The following is a 16,627-nucleotide window of genomic DNA, read 5'->3' on the forward strand; positions in this document are numbered from 1 at the left end:
GGTGTCTGTGATCTGTGTGTCTGCTCCAGAGCTCCCTGTGTGTACTCTTCAGCCCGCGTTTGATCCTAGAAGACAATTCACTTCACACACAATTCCTTCTCAGTTGAGCTTTAGTTAACAGCAGGGACCCGCACAAGCCCAAAGTCCTGGCTCTGTCAGCTCCCATGAAGCTGTGATCTTCCCTCGTAGGGCCACAGTTCCCCCAGACCAGGCACTTCAGGGAGCCCTGGGTGGCCAGGGTTGGGCCGAGTGCCTTGTCCTGGCCCTGCTGCTGCCCTGTCCCCCAGCCCAGGGGTGCTGAGGGCACTGAGCAGCACACACACACCCTGTGCCCTACCTGGAGCCGGCTCTGGCCCCTCGTGAGCCCCTCCCAGGTCTAACACCCGCTGAGAGGTGATGTCCAGTGCCCCCTCTGCTCCTGGCTGGGTGCTGCTGCTGCTGCCCCATCAGGACTGCTCGCGGCCCTCCTCCTCGTAGGCAATGGCAATCCCTCGCCGGCCCTGCACGGCCTTGGAGACGGGCGTCTTCCCCAGCTGCTGCTCCAGCCCCCGCCAGCTGCGGGACTCCAGGAAGGAGGCTGGGAGGGGAGAGAAAAGGGGGAGCTGTTACTGGGGAGCAGGGAGGAGGCACTGCCCCGAGCTAGGGCTCAGCCCCACCATGAAACCAAACCACAAACCAGCAGGGCTGATTTCCGCAAGGGCCCAACTCTGGTCCCTGCAGGCCAGGGAGGTGCTGGGGGGCAGCTGGGCGGCTGGGGGGTCGCTGAGGTGGGCAGCACGCATCTCCCCCGTGATCAGCGAGACGTCGGGCACAGCTTCTGCTTCAGGCACGGCTGGGGGCAGCTCAACATGCGCGCAGGCACCTGATGGGAAACAGCAACATTAGCCCCGTTCTGGTGTCCTTCCCCACATCCCCGGTGAGCACAGAGGCAAGGGCAGCCTCCATGCAGGGCGTGACACCCCCCAGGAGGGTGCTCGTGGCTGATTTTCAGCTATAACCTGGCAGCAGGTCTCGGAAGTCGGTGAGGTAGTTCCCCGTCCACTCCCGGGCCGGGTTGCACGCGAGTTCCAGCTCATAGGGGGTGACTACGGGCCGGTAGAAATCGCTGGAGTCCAGCAAGGAGTTCTGAGCGCAGGCCACCAGGACGAAGATGTCCACCTCGGGGAAGTTGGCCAGCTTGGCAGGGTTGGGCTTCCCCACGGCCAGCGTGTAGCTGCGCTTGCCGGCCCGGCGCAGAAGCTGGCGGAGGTGCTGCAGCACCTCCAGGTAGCCCGCCACGCCGAGGGTGCCCACCAGGATGCCCACCACGCGGGCGTCCCGTGCCCGCTCCACCAGGTAGAGGCGCCGCATCAGGGCCCGGTTGACGTTGAGGGTCTCCTGGCGGCCCTGGCCGGTGGCGGGGTCGAAGGAGCTGAAGGGGCAGCGGTTCCAGGTCAGCATGAAGTTGGTGAGGGCCAGGCCCTCGGCTCCCACGTAGAACATGGCCCAGTCCTGCAGCCCTCCCCCTGCCTCCACGCGGAACCGGCGGCCGAGCTGCCGCACCTCCCCGGGCAGCGCGGGGCCAGGGGGCTCCCCACACACCAGCTGGGAGAAGACGACATTGGGGTACTCGGGGCACAGCTGCTGCTCCAGCTCACCTGAAATGAGAATGAAATAGGGGTGCAGAGCAAAAAAAATCAGGGCTGATGGCTCTGCCTGGTGCTCTGCGCCCAGCAGCTCTGCAGAGCCCAGAGCACTGCCAGCGTTTCCACTCACCCATGGCGTAGGCATAGACCACGTCGCTCAGCACCACCACGCGGCTCTGCCGCTCGGGGTAGAGCTCCCGGAAGACCTCCGCGCAACGCCCGACATCCAGGGGCTGCTGCCCGAAGATGTGCAGCACCGGGAGCTTTCTGCAGGGGCTGAGGCAGGCAGGGCCGTAGTGCAGCACCGCCTCGGCACACACGTGCTCCGCGGCCACTTCATCCACGCAGCAGCTGTGGGGAGAGGCAGCATTAACGGACTGGGAGGGGGGCTCCCAGCATTATTGGGGGAGGACACCCAACATTATCAGCTTATGGGGGGACACCCAGCATTATCAGCTTATGGGAGTACACCCAGCATTAATGGGGGGGGGGCCACCCAGCATTATCAGCCTGGGGAGGGGACACCCAGCATTGCTGGGGGGGGTTCCCAGCATTACTGAGGGAGGACACCCAGCATTATCAGCCTATGGGGGTACACCCAGCATTATTAGGGGGGGACACCCAGCATTATCAGCCTATGGGGGTACACCCAGCATTATTGGGGGGGGTCACCCAGCATTATCAGCCTGGGAGGGGGGACACCCAGCATTACTTGGGGGGGGGGTTCCCAGCATTATTGGGGGGGGTCACCCAGCATTATCAGCCTGGGGGGGGGACACCCAGCATTACTTGGGGGGGGGGGTTCCCAGCATTATTGGGGGGGGTCACCCAGCATTATAAGCCTGGGAGGGGGGACTCCCAGCATTATCAGCCTGTGGGGGCCCAGCACCTACCCTGAGGCACACAGGCCGCGTGTCCCAGCCCTCCTGTCACCACCCCCCCCCTCCCAATCCCCCACCCCCCCAGGCAGGCCATGAGCAGCCCCACAGCCCCGTGGGCGCCCCGTGGAGGCGGGCAGGACCCCCCAAACCCCCCTCCATTAACCCCCCCCACAGCCCCACACCCACCTGCCGTACGTGGTGTCCCCCAGCACGGACACCTCGGCCCCGCTCTCGGCCTCCAGCCGGGCCGCCACGGCCACCGCGTCCTGCAGCAGCTGGTCCGGGAACTGCAGGGCCACCTGAGGGGGCGGGGGGGGGCCGTGAGGCACCGGGGGACCCCCCGAGACCCCCCCGAGACCCCCCCGAGACCCCCCGGGACCCCCTCCCGGACCTTCCTGAAGCCGCCCCCCCGCACGAAGGCCGCCGCCCGGCCCGTCTCGTAGCAGCCGTCGATGTCCCCCCGCGGGGCCGGGGCCGGGCCCAGCGCCCTGCGCAGCGCGGCCTGCCCGTCGGGGCTGAAGGCCGTCGCCATGGCAACCGGGGGGCTGCACGCGGGACCCCCGATCTGAGCCCGCTGCCAGGGCGGGGCCAATAGGAGCCCGGCCCCGGCAGGCAGCCAGCCAATGGGGGCGGGGCGCTCGCCGCGGGGCATTCTGGTCTTTGTAGTTCTCGCTGGCGGCGCAGCCAATCGGTGTTAAGGGACGGAGGAGGGGGGGGTGGGTCACGTGCCTTCCGGCGGGGCGCGAGCAGCGTCACGTGACCCCGCCGGTGCCGCTCGGTGCCGCCGCCGCCGCCGCCATGACGGGGCTCGCGCTGCTCTACTCGGGGCTCGGCCTCGCCTTCTGGGCAACCCTGCTCGGCGTCGGTCAGCACCGGGGGGGGGGGCTGAGGGGGGCCTGGGGGGCTCCGGGAATGGAGGGGGCTCTGGGGGGGACGGGAGGGGGCTGGGGGGGGGGCCTGAGGGAGGCCTGGGGCTGTGGGGGGGCTGTGAGGGGGCTGTGAGGGAGGCCCGGGGCTGGGGGGGGGCTGTGAGGGGGGCCTGGGGCTGTGAGGGGGGTCTGTGGAGCTCCGGGCCGTGAGGGAGACCCTGGGTGGGGTGGGGGGAGCCTGAGAGGGCCCTGAGGGGTCCTGAGGGGTCCCAATGGGTTCTGGGGCTGTGGGGGGGATGGGAACGGGGCTGTGAGGGGGCTGCCGGTGAGCTGAGAGCAGGGCAGCACGGACCTGGCTCCCAGCTCAGCCTGAGGGGACACCAGGTGAGAGGCTGCCCCATCCCGCTGTCCCCCACCTCTCAAAATCACACCGTGGCTGGTTGCCAGGGCTCCCACAAAAAGGATTTTTCATGTCTTTTGCCCCTTTTTCCTTGTGCCGTGATCCTGAGGCTGTGCCTGCTGCTGAGGAGACAGAAGGTGCCCCCCGGAGCTGCCCCGAGCTGGATGCAGCTCCTCTCTGCCACCCCTCAGGGCAGGGGGCGGCTGGGGCTGGCTGGGATCTGTTCCTTGCTCCGCCAGCAGCGAACCCACAACACAAACCGGTGCCAGCCTGGCGGGCCCGGCCCTGGCAGTGCTGAGGCTGTCAGCCCTGAAGGTTGCAGGCGTGCGGGAGGGGTGCGGCCTCGCTCCGTGGCTGCAGCGTTGTTCCTCATTTCTGTGTGGGCTCCTGGGGGCCCCTCTTGTTCCTCAGAGAGGAGCAGTGACCAGCGTTACTGCTTCCCGAAGTTACTGCTTCCCGTTTTTGGGTGGTGGCGGCACTCGTGTGTCCTCCTGGTGCCTGTTAACCCTCTATCTGGCATGGCACAGGCAGCGTGACACTGCCTGCGTTATCTCTTCAGCAGAGCCAGGTCATGATCTCTTTTTTAGCTGCGAGTCACGCAAAGAGCAAATCTCCTGCTCTGCAGCTGTGTTCCCATTCACTGCTTGTGGGCTCAGAGCATGGCGAGGTTTGGGTGCAGACACCTCGGGGCTGCGGGGTTCCCTGCCACAATTCAGCACGGGAGATGGGCTTGTGTTAGAGCCCGTGCCTTGATATCTGCTGCCTGTGTTGGAGTGCAAATCTCTGAAAATGGTTAGTCTTGGTGGAAACTCTGAGCTCAGCAGATGCGTCTCCAACATCTCCAGCCTTGGAAAAATGAGGGCAGGGGGTCAGCTGCAGCTGCTGGCACTTATGGGCTCCTCGGGAGCGGAACGGACCTGGCTGGCTGGTGACAGAGCAGCATGTGATGATGGGTCAGGGCACAGCCTCGTTCCTCATCCCTGCCGTGAGACAGAGAGGAGCTCACCGCCCGGCGCTGGGGCTCTCCAGTGGGGCTGAGCCGTTGGGGGATGCAGATGGAGAAGGTGCTGGGGTGTGGGGGGCTGCTTTGGGGAGGCACCTTGCCCCTCAGCACCATGCACCCAGTCCTGCCAGAAACCCTCCTGCGTGCCGTGCTCCTCACCTCTGCCTGGCAGCGTGGCTGGTGCCTGTCTGAAGGTTTTCCTGTCGCTCTTGCTTTCCAGGGATCTGCTACACAATATTTGACCTGGGCTTCCGCTTCGATGTGGCCTGGTGAGTTCCCCGAAAATCCTGGCATCCCGCTGCCGAGCTGCGTGCTGGGCTGCCCGATGCCTGTTGTGGGGCCGCGCACCGTGCCTGCGTGCTGATTCGGGGTGTTCCTTCCTGTCCAGGTTCCTGACGGAGACCTCTCCCTACATGTGGTCCAACCTGGGCATCGGCCTGGCCATCTCCCTGTCCGTGGTGGGCGCTGCCTGGTGAGTGGGACCGGCTCTGCAGCAGGCTCCTGCTGTCCCATCCGGGTAGCTGTGTGTACGCTGCGGGGTCCTGCAGCAAGGCAGGGGAAGCACAGTGTGCGTGCAAAGCCATGGGGCTGAGTGTCTGGGCAGACTACCTTGCAGGCTGCAAGGGTGTGCAGAGGCAGGGACGTCCCGTGATCTCTGGGGGCCGTGCAGTGGCTGTCCTTGTCCCCCAGCTGTTGTGCTGGTGCACCCGGCAGTGCTCAGGACCACCGGGGCCCTGGGGCTGAGCCTGCAGCGTCCCCCAGCTGCGTGCCCCATTCTTTGCTCAGCTGGAAGATCCTGGCTTTCCTTCTGAGCTCTTCTGCCCTTGTCTGCCGCAGGGGGATTTACATCACGGGCTCCAGCATCATCGGTGGCGGAGTCAAAGCCCCTCGGATCAAAACCAAGAACCTGGTCAGGTAAGCGTGGGTCTGGGGTTAGTGCCTCACCTGGGCAGGGCAGTCCCAGCACCCCACATCTCACTGGGTGCTGCTGGAAGGCCCTTCCTTGCTGAGCTGCTGCTGCTGTTTGCTTTCAAAACAAAGAGCCCTAAAGGAGGCAGAGTACGGCTTCGGAGGAGGGTCACAAGTGGTGTGATATCACGCCCTGAATGAGCCCAGTGTGTTCAAAACAAACACCCGGGGCTCACGCATCCTGCCCAGGGCAGGGGCTGCCCAGGCCTTGCACCGCCCTTCCCAGAAGGGGCTGGTGGAGGGGAGGGCTCCCAAAACCTGCTTCCCACGGGGCTCTCGAAGGTTTCTGGGGTGGCACAGCACAACCAGCACCCAGCCTCAGTGCTTAGCATCTCTACTTTGTAGGGGAGGTGGTCAGGGCTGCCCTTCCACCCCTGGCAGCAGTGGGGCAGGCTCCGAGAGGGCTGTGGAGGGGTCTGGCTGGGCGTGAAGTGAGATGTGCTGCTTGGGGTTGGGGGTTCAGAGCCTGGGACACTGTGGTCAGACTTTGCCTTTCTCCCCCAGCATCATTTTCTGCGAGGCCGTGGCCATCTACGGGATTATCATGGCAATCGTCATCAGTAACATGGCCGAGGTACGGGAGGGCTTGGGCTGGCCCCAGGGCCACAGTGGGGCTGGGCAGGTGGATGTGGGCTTTCAATGGGGACTTGGGGTGCTGCCGTAGCCCTGGGAGCCCCTGGGCTGGCGGTTTGTGGGGTGGTCGCTGTTCAGACTGAAGGGTGAGACGGGGCAGCACGCAGGTAACCCAGGCCCTGTCCTTTCTCTCAGCCTTTCTCTGCGGTCACCCCAGAGACGATTGGAGCCAGGAACTACCATGCAGGTAAGGACTGCTCGGCCCCTGGTGATGCTGCTGTGAGCTTCGCCTCCCACTCACCACAGCCTCCTGCTGCTCCCTCTGCCCTCACTGTGGGACTGCAGGGCCCAGCTCACCTTCTCCATGACCTTCAGGCCAACAGGCTCCATCCAAACTGAGCCTGTCAGCCCTGTGTGAACAATGTCAGGGTTCTTCCTGCTGCCCTGGACAGCTGGCATGTCCATTCTGCCCCAAAGTGGCTGCTTGGTTACCTTCTCTAGCCACTTCTCAGCTTTGGTTCTCCCTCTGTCTCTGGCCAGAGCTGCTGCTGCTTCTGCATGCCCCGGCTGCAGGAGGAAGGGAGTTATCCCCTGCTCTTGCAGTGCCTGTCTCTCACAGGTTTCTCCATGTTCGGGGCTGGCCTGACTGTGGGGTTGTCCAATCTCTTCTGCGGAGTGTGCGTGGGCATCGTGGGCAGCGGGGCTGCCCTGGCTGATGCCCAGAATGCCAGCCTCTTCGTCAAGATCCTGATCGTGGAGATCTTTGGCAGTGCCATAGGGCTGTTCGGGGTCATCGTTGCTATCCTGCAGGTACCTGCCTCCTGGGGCCTCGGGGCTTACGTGAGCCTGTCATCCTGGGTGACAAACAAACACACCTGGGCTCCAGCACAGCCCTCTGCACTGTGAAGCTGAGGCTGCTCGAGAAGTTTGGGGTGACGGCTGTCCCCAGGGGGTGCTGTGCCTCTGGGTGGCAGTGAAACTCTTCAGATGGCCCAAAGAGCAACTGTCACCAAGGGTGTCACCTTGGGTGCACCCTGTGCGATGCTCATGGCTTAGTGGGGGGGCAGTTAGCTGCCTGCAGCCTCGGGGCGGTCCTGGGGTGCTTGGGTGGGATTAGGGTGCTAGGCTGGGCTTTGTAGGGCGCGCTCTAACATCTCTCCTTTCTTTTCAGACTTCTAAAGTAAAAATGGGCAACTGAGTCCTGTCCCACCCAGCCTGTTCCAGCCCGCCCCAAGAGGTGCTGTATATACTTATTTAATGTTTCTATCCTTGATTGGGGCGGGAGCTGCCCCGCAGCAGGAGCGGGAGCCTGGCTGTGGAGCCCCATCCCGCCGACCGGCCCCTTGGAAGAAACAAATCTCTGTGTGAATTCTGCCCCGGCGGCCTGGCCCCGCGGGGCCGTGCTGCTGCCTGTCCCCGGTGTGCGTAGAATCGATCACCAGTGCAATTCTGTGTCCGTGAAATAAATATGGTTCTCGTTCAAGGACGCGGCTCCTCCTGTGCTTTGCGCCTGCCTGGGGAGGCTCACGCAGAGCCGAGCCCGTGCTCGGAGGCTCCCTGCTGCGTGCGCTGCTGGCAAAGTCCCTGCTCTGCTCCAGGAGCCCCGCGGTACCACCCCGCACGGGGAAAAGGCCACCTGTCCCCACGTTCACCATGCTGCCTCCCTTGCTGGGCTGTGGGAACACAGAGCTCTGCCGTGCTGCGAGTAGGAGGCTGCTGGAGCAGACAGCTCTGTGCTGGCTCTGCCAGGCTTCTGCCAGTGCTGCCCCGTGCTGGAGGCACAGGCACCAGCTGGGCCGGGCCTTTCGGCTCCCATCCAGGTAGTTCAGCACGGAAAGGGAGCATAACGCTGCTGCCTGCAGTGTCCTTACCCCCACCGTGCAGCTGAGGGGCACCAGAAGGGCAGGGGAACAAACCTTTTGCCACCTCAAGGCCACCTTGCAGCCTGTTGCCTTGTGCTTGCTGCGTGCTGGGGCTCTCCAGCCTGCCCCTGCCCCACGGCTCGATCCCAGGGGGCCTGGTGGAGGTCCCAGGGTGGGGACACTGTGCTGGCTCTGCTCCCCTCTCCCTGGATGTGGTGTGGGGAAGCCGGCTGTGGACAGCTGGGCCTGCAGCTCTTGTGCTGCCTGGGGGAAGGGAAGAACGAGGTCTTCCTGCTTCTTCTCTGCGGAGCCGCTGCTTCTGCAGTCTGCTGCATCCGGCACGAGGGCCTCGTCCCGCTGTGCTGTGAGCACACCTTTGTAGGGGCAGCAATTCCCCAAGCACTCAGCGCTGCTCTGCGGCAGTGAAAATGTACTCAGGGAGCTGCCCGTCTCTTCTCACCTGGGTACAACAGGCTGGGGCAGGGCTGCTGGAGCTGGGAAGCATTCCTACCTGCTGCTTTTTTTGCCCTTGGAGTAGGGCAGCTGCCTCTGCGCAGCCTCCCTGAGGTCTGCTGGTGTCCTGGCTCTGCTCCACGCTGTCCGATGTGCTCCGGGACCTTGGGCTCACCTGGGCTCTCTGTGCTGTGGGCAGATGGTGGGACTGGTCCTGCTGTGGCCGGCTCTGCAATCAGTCCTGGTCGCTGTAATCCCCTCCAGCCTGTTTATGCTGCGCTATGGAGGGGTGGCCCTGGGCCTGAGCTACCCTATGGACCAGGAAGACTGTTGGGGTGAACCCAGCTGAGCCCTGCACCCCCTGTGCCCCTCTCCAAACACCACAGCAGCTCACCCTAGGGCTGGTTGTGCTGTGGGGCTGCCCTGTGCTCGTGCGGGGCAGGGTGCAGCCAGAGGGAGCCAGCAGGAGGTGCGAAGCGAGAGGCTCTTACTGCACACCCACCCTGCTCCCTCCGGCTGTGGTGGTCACCCTGTGGGGCTGGGGGCTGCGCACCAAGCCCGTGGGCCTTGGCAGAGCTGCCTCCAGGAAGGTGCTGGGGGTGAGCAGCCTGTGCTGGCCTCGGAGGAGCTGCTCTGGGAGTTGATCACCTTCCTTGTTGGAAGACTCATCTGCTTGGGCTTTAGTGATGGGCCTTGCCCTGGTTTGTCTTGTCTTGCTAGGCATCCTCCCGCTGCAGGATGCTTTCCTGCTGTCCCAATCCCACCCGTGTGCACCGTGGCTGTGACGGGGCCGTGCTGCAGACTCCCCACACCTTTATTTCGGGGCCCTTTGGGGTTGGGGCAGCTCATGGCCCCCTCCTGCAGCTGGTGGGGCGAGGCGAGCACACCGTGCGCTGCGCTGCCCCAGGTACGGTGTCACACTTTGTGTCCTCACCTCCTGCTGCTTGGGGTGCAGAACAAGCCCCAAAAAGGACCCTGACCCCTTGCACCTTAACTGGGTGGAGAAATATTTGAAGGAGAAAACCCCCCATGCTACGGAACCAGGCCGAGAGCTGGAGGACGGCCGGGTGGGGGTGGGCGCAGGGGGCAGCAGCAGGGCCGTGAGGGGCCGTGAGGTGCCCCTTTTAGGGGTGCAGAGCGCAGAGCCCCCCATGGGGCGCCCCCAGCCCCTCTCCCCGGTGGAGGCCCGGCCCCGGCGGGGCGGAGCGGGGCGGCCCCTGGCGGTGCGGCGGCGGCGGGCGGAGCCGGGTGCGGGCGCGGCCCGTGGCCCTGCGGCTCTCGGCGGAGCGGCTCCGGCGGGGCTCCCCCTCTCCCCCCGACCCCCCCCGACCCCCAGCCCCGGCGATGGGCGCCCGCGGGCCGGCGGCCGGGGCAGGCGGCGGAGGAGGAGGAAGAGGAGGAGGAGGCGGCGGGGGCCGCTGACCGCGCCGGGCCGCCGGGGCTGGAGCTGGAGCTGGAGCTGGAGCTGGAGAGAGGCCCCGGGCCCGGCCGCCGTGGGTGGGTGAGCGAGCGGCGGGGCCTGGCCGAGGAGGGGAGGGGATGGGAGGGGAGGGGGCGGCGGAGCCGGGCTCCGGGAGGGTCCCGGGGGGGCCCCGGGAGCCGCGGTGGGGCCGGGGGGGGGCGCACGGGGGGGCGCGCACCAGGCCCGGGCGCCCCGCGGGGGTGGGCGCAGCGGGGCCGTGAGCTCTGCCCGGCCCCCAAAGCCTCCCCCCAGCCCCTCCAGGAGGATTTGGGGTGTGGGGGGCTTGGGGCCGGCTGCACGGGGGGTTCTGGGGGGTTTGGGGTTGGGGGGGCGCGGTGGGGTCGCCCTCTGGGCTGTCCCCGTGGAGAGGGGTGGGTGGCAGTGGGGACATCGGGTCCTGCTTCACCTCCGTCCCCTGCAGGATGTCCCTTGGGGGCTGGGAGGAGAGGACAGAGCCCCCCGTGCCCCCTGTGCACCCCCCGTGGACCAGGCATAGCCGGCCCCATGGCTGCGGGGTGACAGCGGGGTGGGTGCTCGAGGATCGAGGCGTGAGGGCAGGGCACCACGGCGGGGTCACATCGCCCCTAACCGCCCCAACGGGCCCCCCTGCCAGGAACCCGCTCCTGTTTCGGGTCCACTTTGTGCCCTCGGCCTCCCCAGCTCCCCGTGGCAGCGGTTTAACGGTGAGCTCCGCTTTTATCCACGCCAGCCTCCAGCCCGCGTGGTGTGGGGAGCGTGGCGCTGCCCGCTGGAGGAGAGGCCTGGTGCCGAAAAGCTGCCCCTTCATCCTCCCCGGCGCTGCCTCTGCCTCCCCATCTGCCTGTCGAGATGCTGCTCCATGTGCTGCCTCCATAGCCCAGCCTCCCGCAGGGGCTGTGCTTCGGGGAGCTTTCCAGCAAGCAGCCCGCCCCTGGGGCTGGGGGGAGCGGGTTTGGGGGACACCGCCACGCTCTCAGCCCCCCTCACGCCCTGAGCACGGAGGGGAACTTCCTAGCAAGCATCCAGCTGTAAGGTCGGGGTCCTGGCACATCCCACTTCGCACCTCGGCCCTGCTCCTCCTTCCCACCCCGTGTCCCCTGCCGCTCCCCGCGAGGCCCCGCAGCCAGCCGGGGCTGGCAGCTGCTGCAGGGCTGGCCCTGAGGCCCCGGGCCGGGTGCCAGCACCCTCAGGTCCTAACTGCGCTCCTGCTGGGGGGCCCTGCTGTAGCTCCCCTCCTGTTGTGGCCCTCTCGGGGTCTCTGTGGTGGCCTGGGGTCTCCAGGGCTTTGCTACCCGCTCTGTGTGCCCCCGTCCTTGCAGCTTGCTGGGAGCTGGGGGGCTCGGAGGGGTTGGGGTGTCCCCCTCCGAGGCGTGCCACAGGGCTGGAAGGGGCAGGAGGGTTCGGGGCTTGGCCAGAGAGCTCTGGTGCCTCTCCCAGCCACCTTCCCAGCAGAGCCCTGGCCTGGCTCCAGGTGTCATGTGTGAGATAAGGGCGCCCTGGCAGCTCCGTGGGCACGGTGTCCTGGGGGGCCCCGGCAGCGGGAGCAGAGGAGAGAGAGGAGCCACGTTGCTGTGAGTTGGACTCCCCTGGAGGCAGCAGGAACCCCTCGGGGCTGCCTGCCCGGGACGTGCTCCCTCCTGGCTCGGTGTCTGCCTGCAGCTGCTGGCTCATCTCAGCACCCTGACAGCACAGCGCTTGCTGCCGGCCCTATTTCGGAACCGGTGCTGGGCCAGTTGGGGAGCAGGGGAATGCGGTGCCTTGGGCAGGAGTGGCTGCTGGGGGCACCCGCAGTGCTTTGGGACGCTAAAAACTGACTGCGTTTTGGTGTGTGACCTTCTGCAGGGTCCCTACCTCGGTAGGGCTCTTTGCAGCTCCTTTTGGGGTATCCCCATCCCCTGCTGGGGGGCTGGGAGTGGGTCTGGGAATGGGGCAGGGGAGCTGCTGCCAGGGGACACCTCCCTGTGCTCTGCTGTCCTGGTGGGAGAGCGGTGGGTGCTGTGGGTACGGGAAGACTTGTGCTTGTCCCTAGTCCCTCTTGTGCGTTCGTGGCTGTGCCTTCAGGGCAGGGGCTTCAAGTCCCTGTTGGGCACCGGGGCTGGGTTTGGGTGGTGCTGGCAGAGCGGGGCTGTGCCCGGCCCCATCCTGAGCACGGGGTGTCTCAGCAGGATCGGGACCGTGGCTGGAGCCGCCCCCCTGCCCCGCTGAGCGCACATGTCCGCCTGCCCGTGCCCGGAAGATGACCAGGCTGCTCTTGGGGGTGACCCTGGAAAGGATTTGCAAGGCCGTGCTGCTGCTCTGCCTGCTCCACTTTGTCATCATCATGATCCTCTACTTCGACGTCTACGCGCAGCACCTGGACTTCTTCAGCCGCTTCAACGCCAGGAACGCCTCGCGCGCACACCCCTTCTCCAACTCCTCCCGGCCCAACAGCACCGCCCCCAGCTACGGGCCGGCCGGCGCTGAGCCCCCGTCGCCCAGCGCCAAGCCCAGCACCAACCGCTCCGTCACCGAGAAGCCCTTGCAGCCCTGCCAGGAGACACCCCCCGGCTTAGGTGAGGCGTGTGGGGCGAGAGCGGGGCAGCCGGGTGCTGGCAGGGGGGTGTCCCCATCCCTGGGTGCTCCGCGTGGCTTCCCGGTGGTCCCAGGCTGGGGAAACTCAAGTTTGGGAGTGGGCAGGTGGTCCCTGCTGGTGTGGGGAGAGGTTTTTGGGAGTCCCTTGTCCTCGGCAGTGCCGCTCCCCCTTGCGGGTCCCCCTTGCTGTTTGCTCGGAGCAGCGGGGTGACCGTGACCTGTCCTGTGTCCCGTGCCGTGCCACCACCACCGCCACCGCCCTGCCCTCGTGCAGTCGGACGCCTGCTCATCGAGTTCAGCTCCCCCATGAGCATGGAGCGGGTACAGCGGGAGAACCCCGACGTGCGCCAGGGCGGCAAGTACACCCCCCCGGACTGCTTGCCCCGGCAGAAGGTGGCCATCCTCATCCCCTTCCGGCACCGCGAGCACCACCTCAAGTACTGGCTGCACTACCTGCACCCCATCCTGCGCCGGCAGAAGGTGGCCTACGGCATCTACATCATCAACCAGGTCTGTAGGGTGGGGTGAGGAGGGCGGCGGGGCTGCGGCGGGCGCGCAGGCGTCGCTGAGCTCTGTGGCCACGCGCCCTGCTCCGCAGTACGGCGAGGACACCTTCAACCGGGCCAAGCTGCTCAACGTGGGCTTCCTGGAGGCGCTCAAGGACGACGAGGAGTACGACTGCTTCATCTTCAGCGATGTGGACCTCATCCCCATGGATGACCGCAACCTGTACCGCTGCTACGAGCAGCCGCGGCACTTTGCCGTCGGCATGGACAAGTTTGGGTTCAGGTGGGTGCCTCAGGGCTGAGGTGTTTTGGGAGCAGGGGCTGGGGGGCTTTGGGATGAAGCTGGGCTGCCCGTGTGGTTATTGCCTGGGGCTGGCATGGGGGCAGTGGCTCAAACTGGACATGGGATGGCAGAGGGCACAGAGCCCTGCGTGAGGGTGGCACTGGCAGGGCTGGTGCTCGTCCCTGCTTCTGGGGGACCCTGTGGGGCTGGCCCCATTCCCTGATCTCTCTCCTCTCACCCTGCAGGCTGCCCTACGCTGGCTACTTCGGTGGTGTCTCTGGGCTGAGCAAGTCCCAGTTCCTGAAGATCAATGGTTTTCCCAATGAGTACTGGGGCTGGGGAGGAGAGGACGACGACATCTTTAACCGGTAGGTGCCAACCCCTTACCCAGCCTCGGCTCAGGACTCACTGGTGTGTGCTGGGACATATGTGACATGCAGGGAGGGTCCCTGCCACACCACAGGGAGGAGTTTAATTGCTCTCCAGGCTGGCAGGGCTGCGAGTTGTCACGCTGGTGCCACAGCTCGGACTGTTGGACAGCCCTTGGGGGTCATCCTACGTGGCGTGGGGGGGCCCAGCCTCCTCCTCCTCCTGCTCTTTGTGGGCAGCGAGCTGCAGTTCCAAGCCAGCTGAGACATGTGAGCGGGGAAGCCCGCCTGCGGGCTCTGTTCCAGGCTGGGATCAGGACGCAAAACTTGGAAGTGGCTCTGCAGAGGCAGCCCAGCACCACGGCGGGCACTTCTGCCAGCAGCCGGCAGGCAGCAGCAGATCCGCGTGCAGCACCGCGGCTCCCCACGCGCACCCTCTGTTGAGCACAGGAGCTGGAGAGCTCCAGCGTGGTTTCAGCACGTCCCACGGCGCTGCCTGGCCGTGCTGGAAGTGGAGCAGCGCGTGGAGGTGGTGCACAGCAGCCTCTGAGCTGGGAACCCTTCACAGGTGCTGTGCGCACGGGCAGCGGGCACAGTTCCCCTCCGAAAGTAACCGGCCCAGACATTGGTCCCAGGGGAGATGAGGTGCAACGTGCTGAGCTCTTGGGGAGATTTAGGCAGCCCTAAAAGCATGCAGGGGGCCCTCAGGGGGCCGTGCCACCGCTCGGCTGCCCTAGCTGCTGAATTTCAGCTTGCTGGCTCATCAGGCCTGAGCGCAGTTGTGTTGCTGGGAGGAGGGGAGGCTTCTCTCCGTGAGCTGGGATCTCTCCAGCTTTCCTGCTCCCGCTTGGCCTCTCAACTTTAAATGAACTATTCTAGGAGAAGAAAATCTCTCCCCACCTGCTGGCTGCGCAGACAGAAAAAGCAATTGAGGCCAGAGTCATGCTGCATGAAGGGAAGGGCAGGGCCACCGGCATCTGGAGAATGTAAACAGCAGTGGCTTTGGAGCCGTGGGGGAATAGCGGTGTTTGCTCAACCCAGCTGAGCACAGCGAGTGCCTGCAGCGCTGGGGGTCACCTGGAGCTGGCGGTGCTTGCTCTGGGCATGCCCTGCTGTGGAGCAAACAGCATCCTTGGTTGTGGGCGCTGTTCCCAGCTGTGGCCTGGCTCTGCTCCCCTCTGGCTGGTGGAGAGCAGGCTTAGTGCAGCCTTGTTTCTTGCTTAGCTAGGGACGGGGTTATTTTTGGTGAGGGCTGGCCCCGGGGATCTCTGGCCTGGGAGGATGTCCTGCCCTGGGGTCTGGGCGTGCACTGATCCCCTTCTGCTGCTGTCCCTCAGGATCTCCCTGAACGGCATGAAGGTGTCGAGGCCCGACATCCGCATCGGGAGGTACCGCATGATCAAGCACGAACGCGACAAACACAACGAGCCCAACCCGCAGAGGTGAGCTGCAGGGGGCTGTGGCTCTCACCTCCCACTGCCCTCCCCTCCGAGGTCCTGCTGCTCACCGCCATCGCCGCCCCCCACAGCAGGCGGTTCCCCTTTTTCCCCAAGCCTCATCCCGCTCCCGTCCCCTCCAGGTTCACCAAGATCCAGAACACCAAGATGACCATGAAGCGGGACGGGATCAGCTCGCTGCAGTACCGCCTGGTGGAGGTGTCGCGCGCCCCCATGTACACCAACATCACGGTGGAGATCGGCCGCCCGCCCCCACGCCTGGCCCGGGGCTAGCGCTTGCCCAGCAGGCAGAGCTGTGTGGGGCCGGTGCTCGCGCCCTTGGGTGGCCGGCGGCTCCGCGCCGGGGCTGGCTGGACGCTGTGGATGTTGCCCCAGCCCCAGGGCGAGGACCGGAGGGGGATGTTTTCTGCCTACTCTGCTGCCTTTCGGAGACGGCTGTGCCCCAGCCCCACCCGTTGGTCCTGAGAATTTCCGCAACCTTTTGTCCCCCCCCCGTCCCCACCAGTGTGTTTCCAAGCCCCCTGCCCCATACTCGGTGATTTGGCTGAAGCGCCCGCCTGCCCCGTGCGCAGCTCCCGGCACAGAAGGAGGGGACGGCCCCGTGCCCACGCCAGCTCCTGCCTGCACCCCAGGAAGGGAGGAGATGAGCCCCCCGGGGCAGCCCAGCGCCCAGTCCCCACCGGTGCTGCGAGAAGCGGGGTGCAGGCTTCCCCCTTCACCAGCGCCGGAGCTGCCCCGGCTGGAGGGGGGAGCAGCCCCGGCCCCCCCAGCGGGCAGGATGGGGGCACCGGTGCGTAGCTCGGCGCGCAGACCTGGCTCGCTGTCTTCCTCCGCTTCAGTCTGGTGCTCAGAGCCGGCTCTCAGCTCTGCCAAACAGCCACCTCTGGTTATGATCAGAAGCCCCTCGCCGTGCCTCAGTTGTCCCTGGGGCTGGTGGCCGTGTCCCCTGCCCTGTCCCTGAAGGCAGATGCTGTGCGCCTCCCCGTTAAGCCCTGCCTGCTCTGGGGGACGGGTTGACACGAAGCCCTACGGCCCCTCTTGGCCCCATGGCTCCCTCCATCCCTTTGTAGGTGACGGGGACTGGCTCTGCCCTTGCTGCTCTCCAGCTTTACCCCCTCCAGCCCCGGGGCAGGGAGGAGAGGACGGGGCCGTGTGGGGCAGGTGCCCTGTCCCTCCCCACGTCCCTGCGTGGGGCTGGGGGCACTGCCACCTCCCCGCAGCCGGCCGGGCGCAGCGGGGCAGCGGGGGCACCGGTGACTTTTGTACATTTGAATGTCTGACCCTTTTTTTGAGCGTACGTTGAATGCAGCATTCGGTCGTAGAGACCTGGGTTTTTGTATTTAATAAAAGTTTCAAAAGTTCGCAG

The 16,627-nt window shown here is 66.0% G+C and overlaps 3 protein-coding genes across 4 annotated transcripts; 2 read left to right on the top strand and 1 right to left on the bottom strand.

The window, feature by feature from the left end:
* Positions 1–92: 92 nt before the first annotated feature.
* On the bottom strand, positions 93–3,114 carry DPH2 (diphthamide biosynthesis 2). The gene is made up of 6 exons (XM_038183310.2): positions 2,898–3,114; positions 2,693–2,805; positions 1,756–1,976; positions 999–1,637; positions 677–862; positions 93–577 (listed from the first exon to the last, which is right to left on the bottom strand). The coding sequence occupies exons 1-6, from the start codon at positions 3,036–3,038 to the stop codon at positions 447–449; spliced, it is 1,431 nt and encodes a 476-aa protein (XP_038039238.1). The 5' UTR covers positions 3,039–3,114; the 3' UTR covers positions 93–446.
* Positions 3,115–3,210: 96 nt separating this feature from the next.
* On the top strand, positions 3,211–7,803 carry ATP6V0B (ATPase H+ transporting V0 subunit b). The gene is made up of 8 exons (XM_038183313.2): positions 3,211–3,371; positions 4,999–5,047; positions 5,167–5,250; positions 5,616–5,693; positions 6,252–6,321; positions 6,516–6,567; positions 6,940–7,130; positions 7,492–7,803. The coding sequence occupies exons 1-8, from the start codon at positions 3,305–3,307 to the stop codon at positions 7,516–7,518; spliced, it is 618 nt and encodes a 205-aa protein (XP_038039241.1). The 5' UTR covers positions 3,211–3,304; the 3' UTR covers positions 7,519–7,803.
* A 2,059-nt stretch (positions 7,804–9,862) lies between these two features.
* On the top strand, positions 9,863–16,622 carry B4GALT2 (beta-1,4-galactosyltransferase 2). Of its 2 annotated transcripts, none has more exons than XM_038183018.2 (7): positions 9,863–10,132; positions 12,242–12,628; positions 12,922–13,157; positions 13,246–13,436; positions 13,682–13,804; positions 15,142–15,246; positions 15,384–16,622. In XM_038183018.2, the coding sequence occupies exons 2-7, from the start codon at positions 12,313–12,315 to the stop codon at positions 15,532–15,534; spliced, it is 1,122 nt and encodes a 373-aa protein (XP_038038946.2). In that variant the 5' UTR covers positions 9,863–10,132; positions 12,242–12,312; the 3' UTR covers positions 15,535–16,622. The 2 variants fall into 2 exon arrangements, with proteins under 2 accessions (XP_038038946.2, XP_038038947.2); XM_038183019.2 differs by having other exon boundaries at positions 9,989–10,136.
* Positions 16,623–16,627: the final 5 nt, after the last annotated feature.

This window comes from Anas platyrhynchos, chromosome 8 (assembly GCF_047663525.1).
Source record: "Anas platyrhynchos isolate ZD024472 breed Pekin duck chromosome 8, IASCAAS_PekinDuck_T2T, whole genome shotgun sequence".
NCBI lineage: Eukaryota > Metazoa > Chordata > Aves > Anseriformes > Anatidae > Anas > Anas platyrhynchos.

Coding starts and splice junctions, on each gene's coding strand:
- DPH2 (XM_038183310.2), bottom strand. CDS start 3,038: ATGGCGACGGCCTTCAGCCCCGACGGGCAGGCCGCGCTGCGCAGGGCG. Junction 2,806..2,897: donor GGGGGGGCGGCTTCAGGAAG/GTCCGGGAGGGG, acceptor CCGCCCCCTCAG/GTGGCCCTGCAGTTCCCGGA. Junction 1,977..2,692: donor GGGGACACCACGTACGGCAG/GTGGGTGTGGGG, acceptor CTCTCCCCACAG/CTGCTGCGTGGATGAAGTGG.
- ATP6V0B (XM_038183313.2), top strand. CDS start 3,305: ATGACGGGGCTCGCGCTGCTCTACTCGGGGCTCGGCCTCGCCTTCTGG. Junction 5,694..6,251: donor AAAACCAAGAACCTGGTCAG/GTAAGCGTGGGT, acceptor TTTCTCCCCCAG/CATCATTTTCTGCGAGGCCG. Junction 6,568..6,939: donor AGCCAGGAACTACCATGCAG/GTAAGGACTGCT, acceptor TGTCTCTCACAG/GTTTCTCCATGTTCGGGGCT.
- B4GALT2 (XM_038183018.2), top strand. CDS start 12,313: ATGACCAGGCTGCTCTTGGGGGTGACCCTGGAAAGGATTTGCAAGGCC. Junction 13,158..13,245: donor GCATCTACATCATCAACCAG/GTCTGTAGGGTG, acceptor CCTGCTCCGCAG/TACGGCGAGGACACCTTCAA. Junction 13,437..13,681: donor ATGGACAAGTTTGGGTTCAG/GTGGGTGCCTCA, acceptor CTCACCCTGCAG/GCTGCCCTACGCTGGCTACT.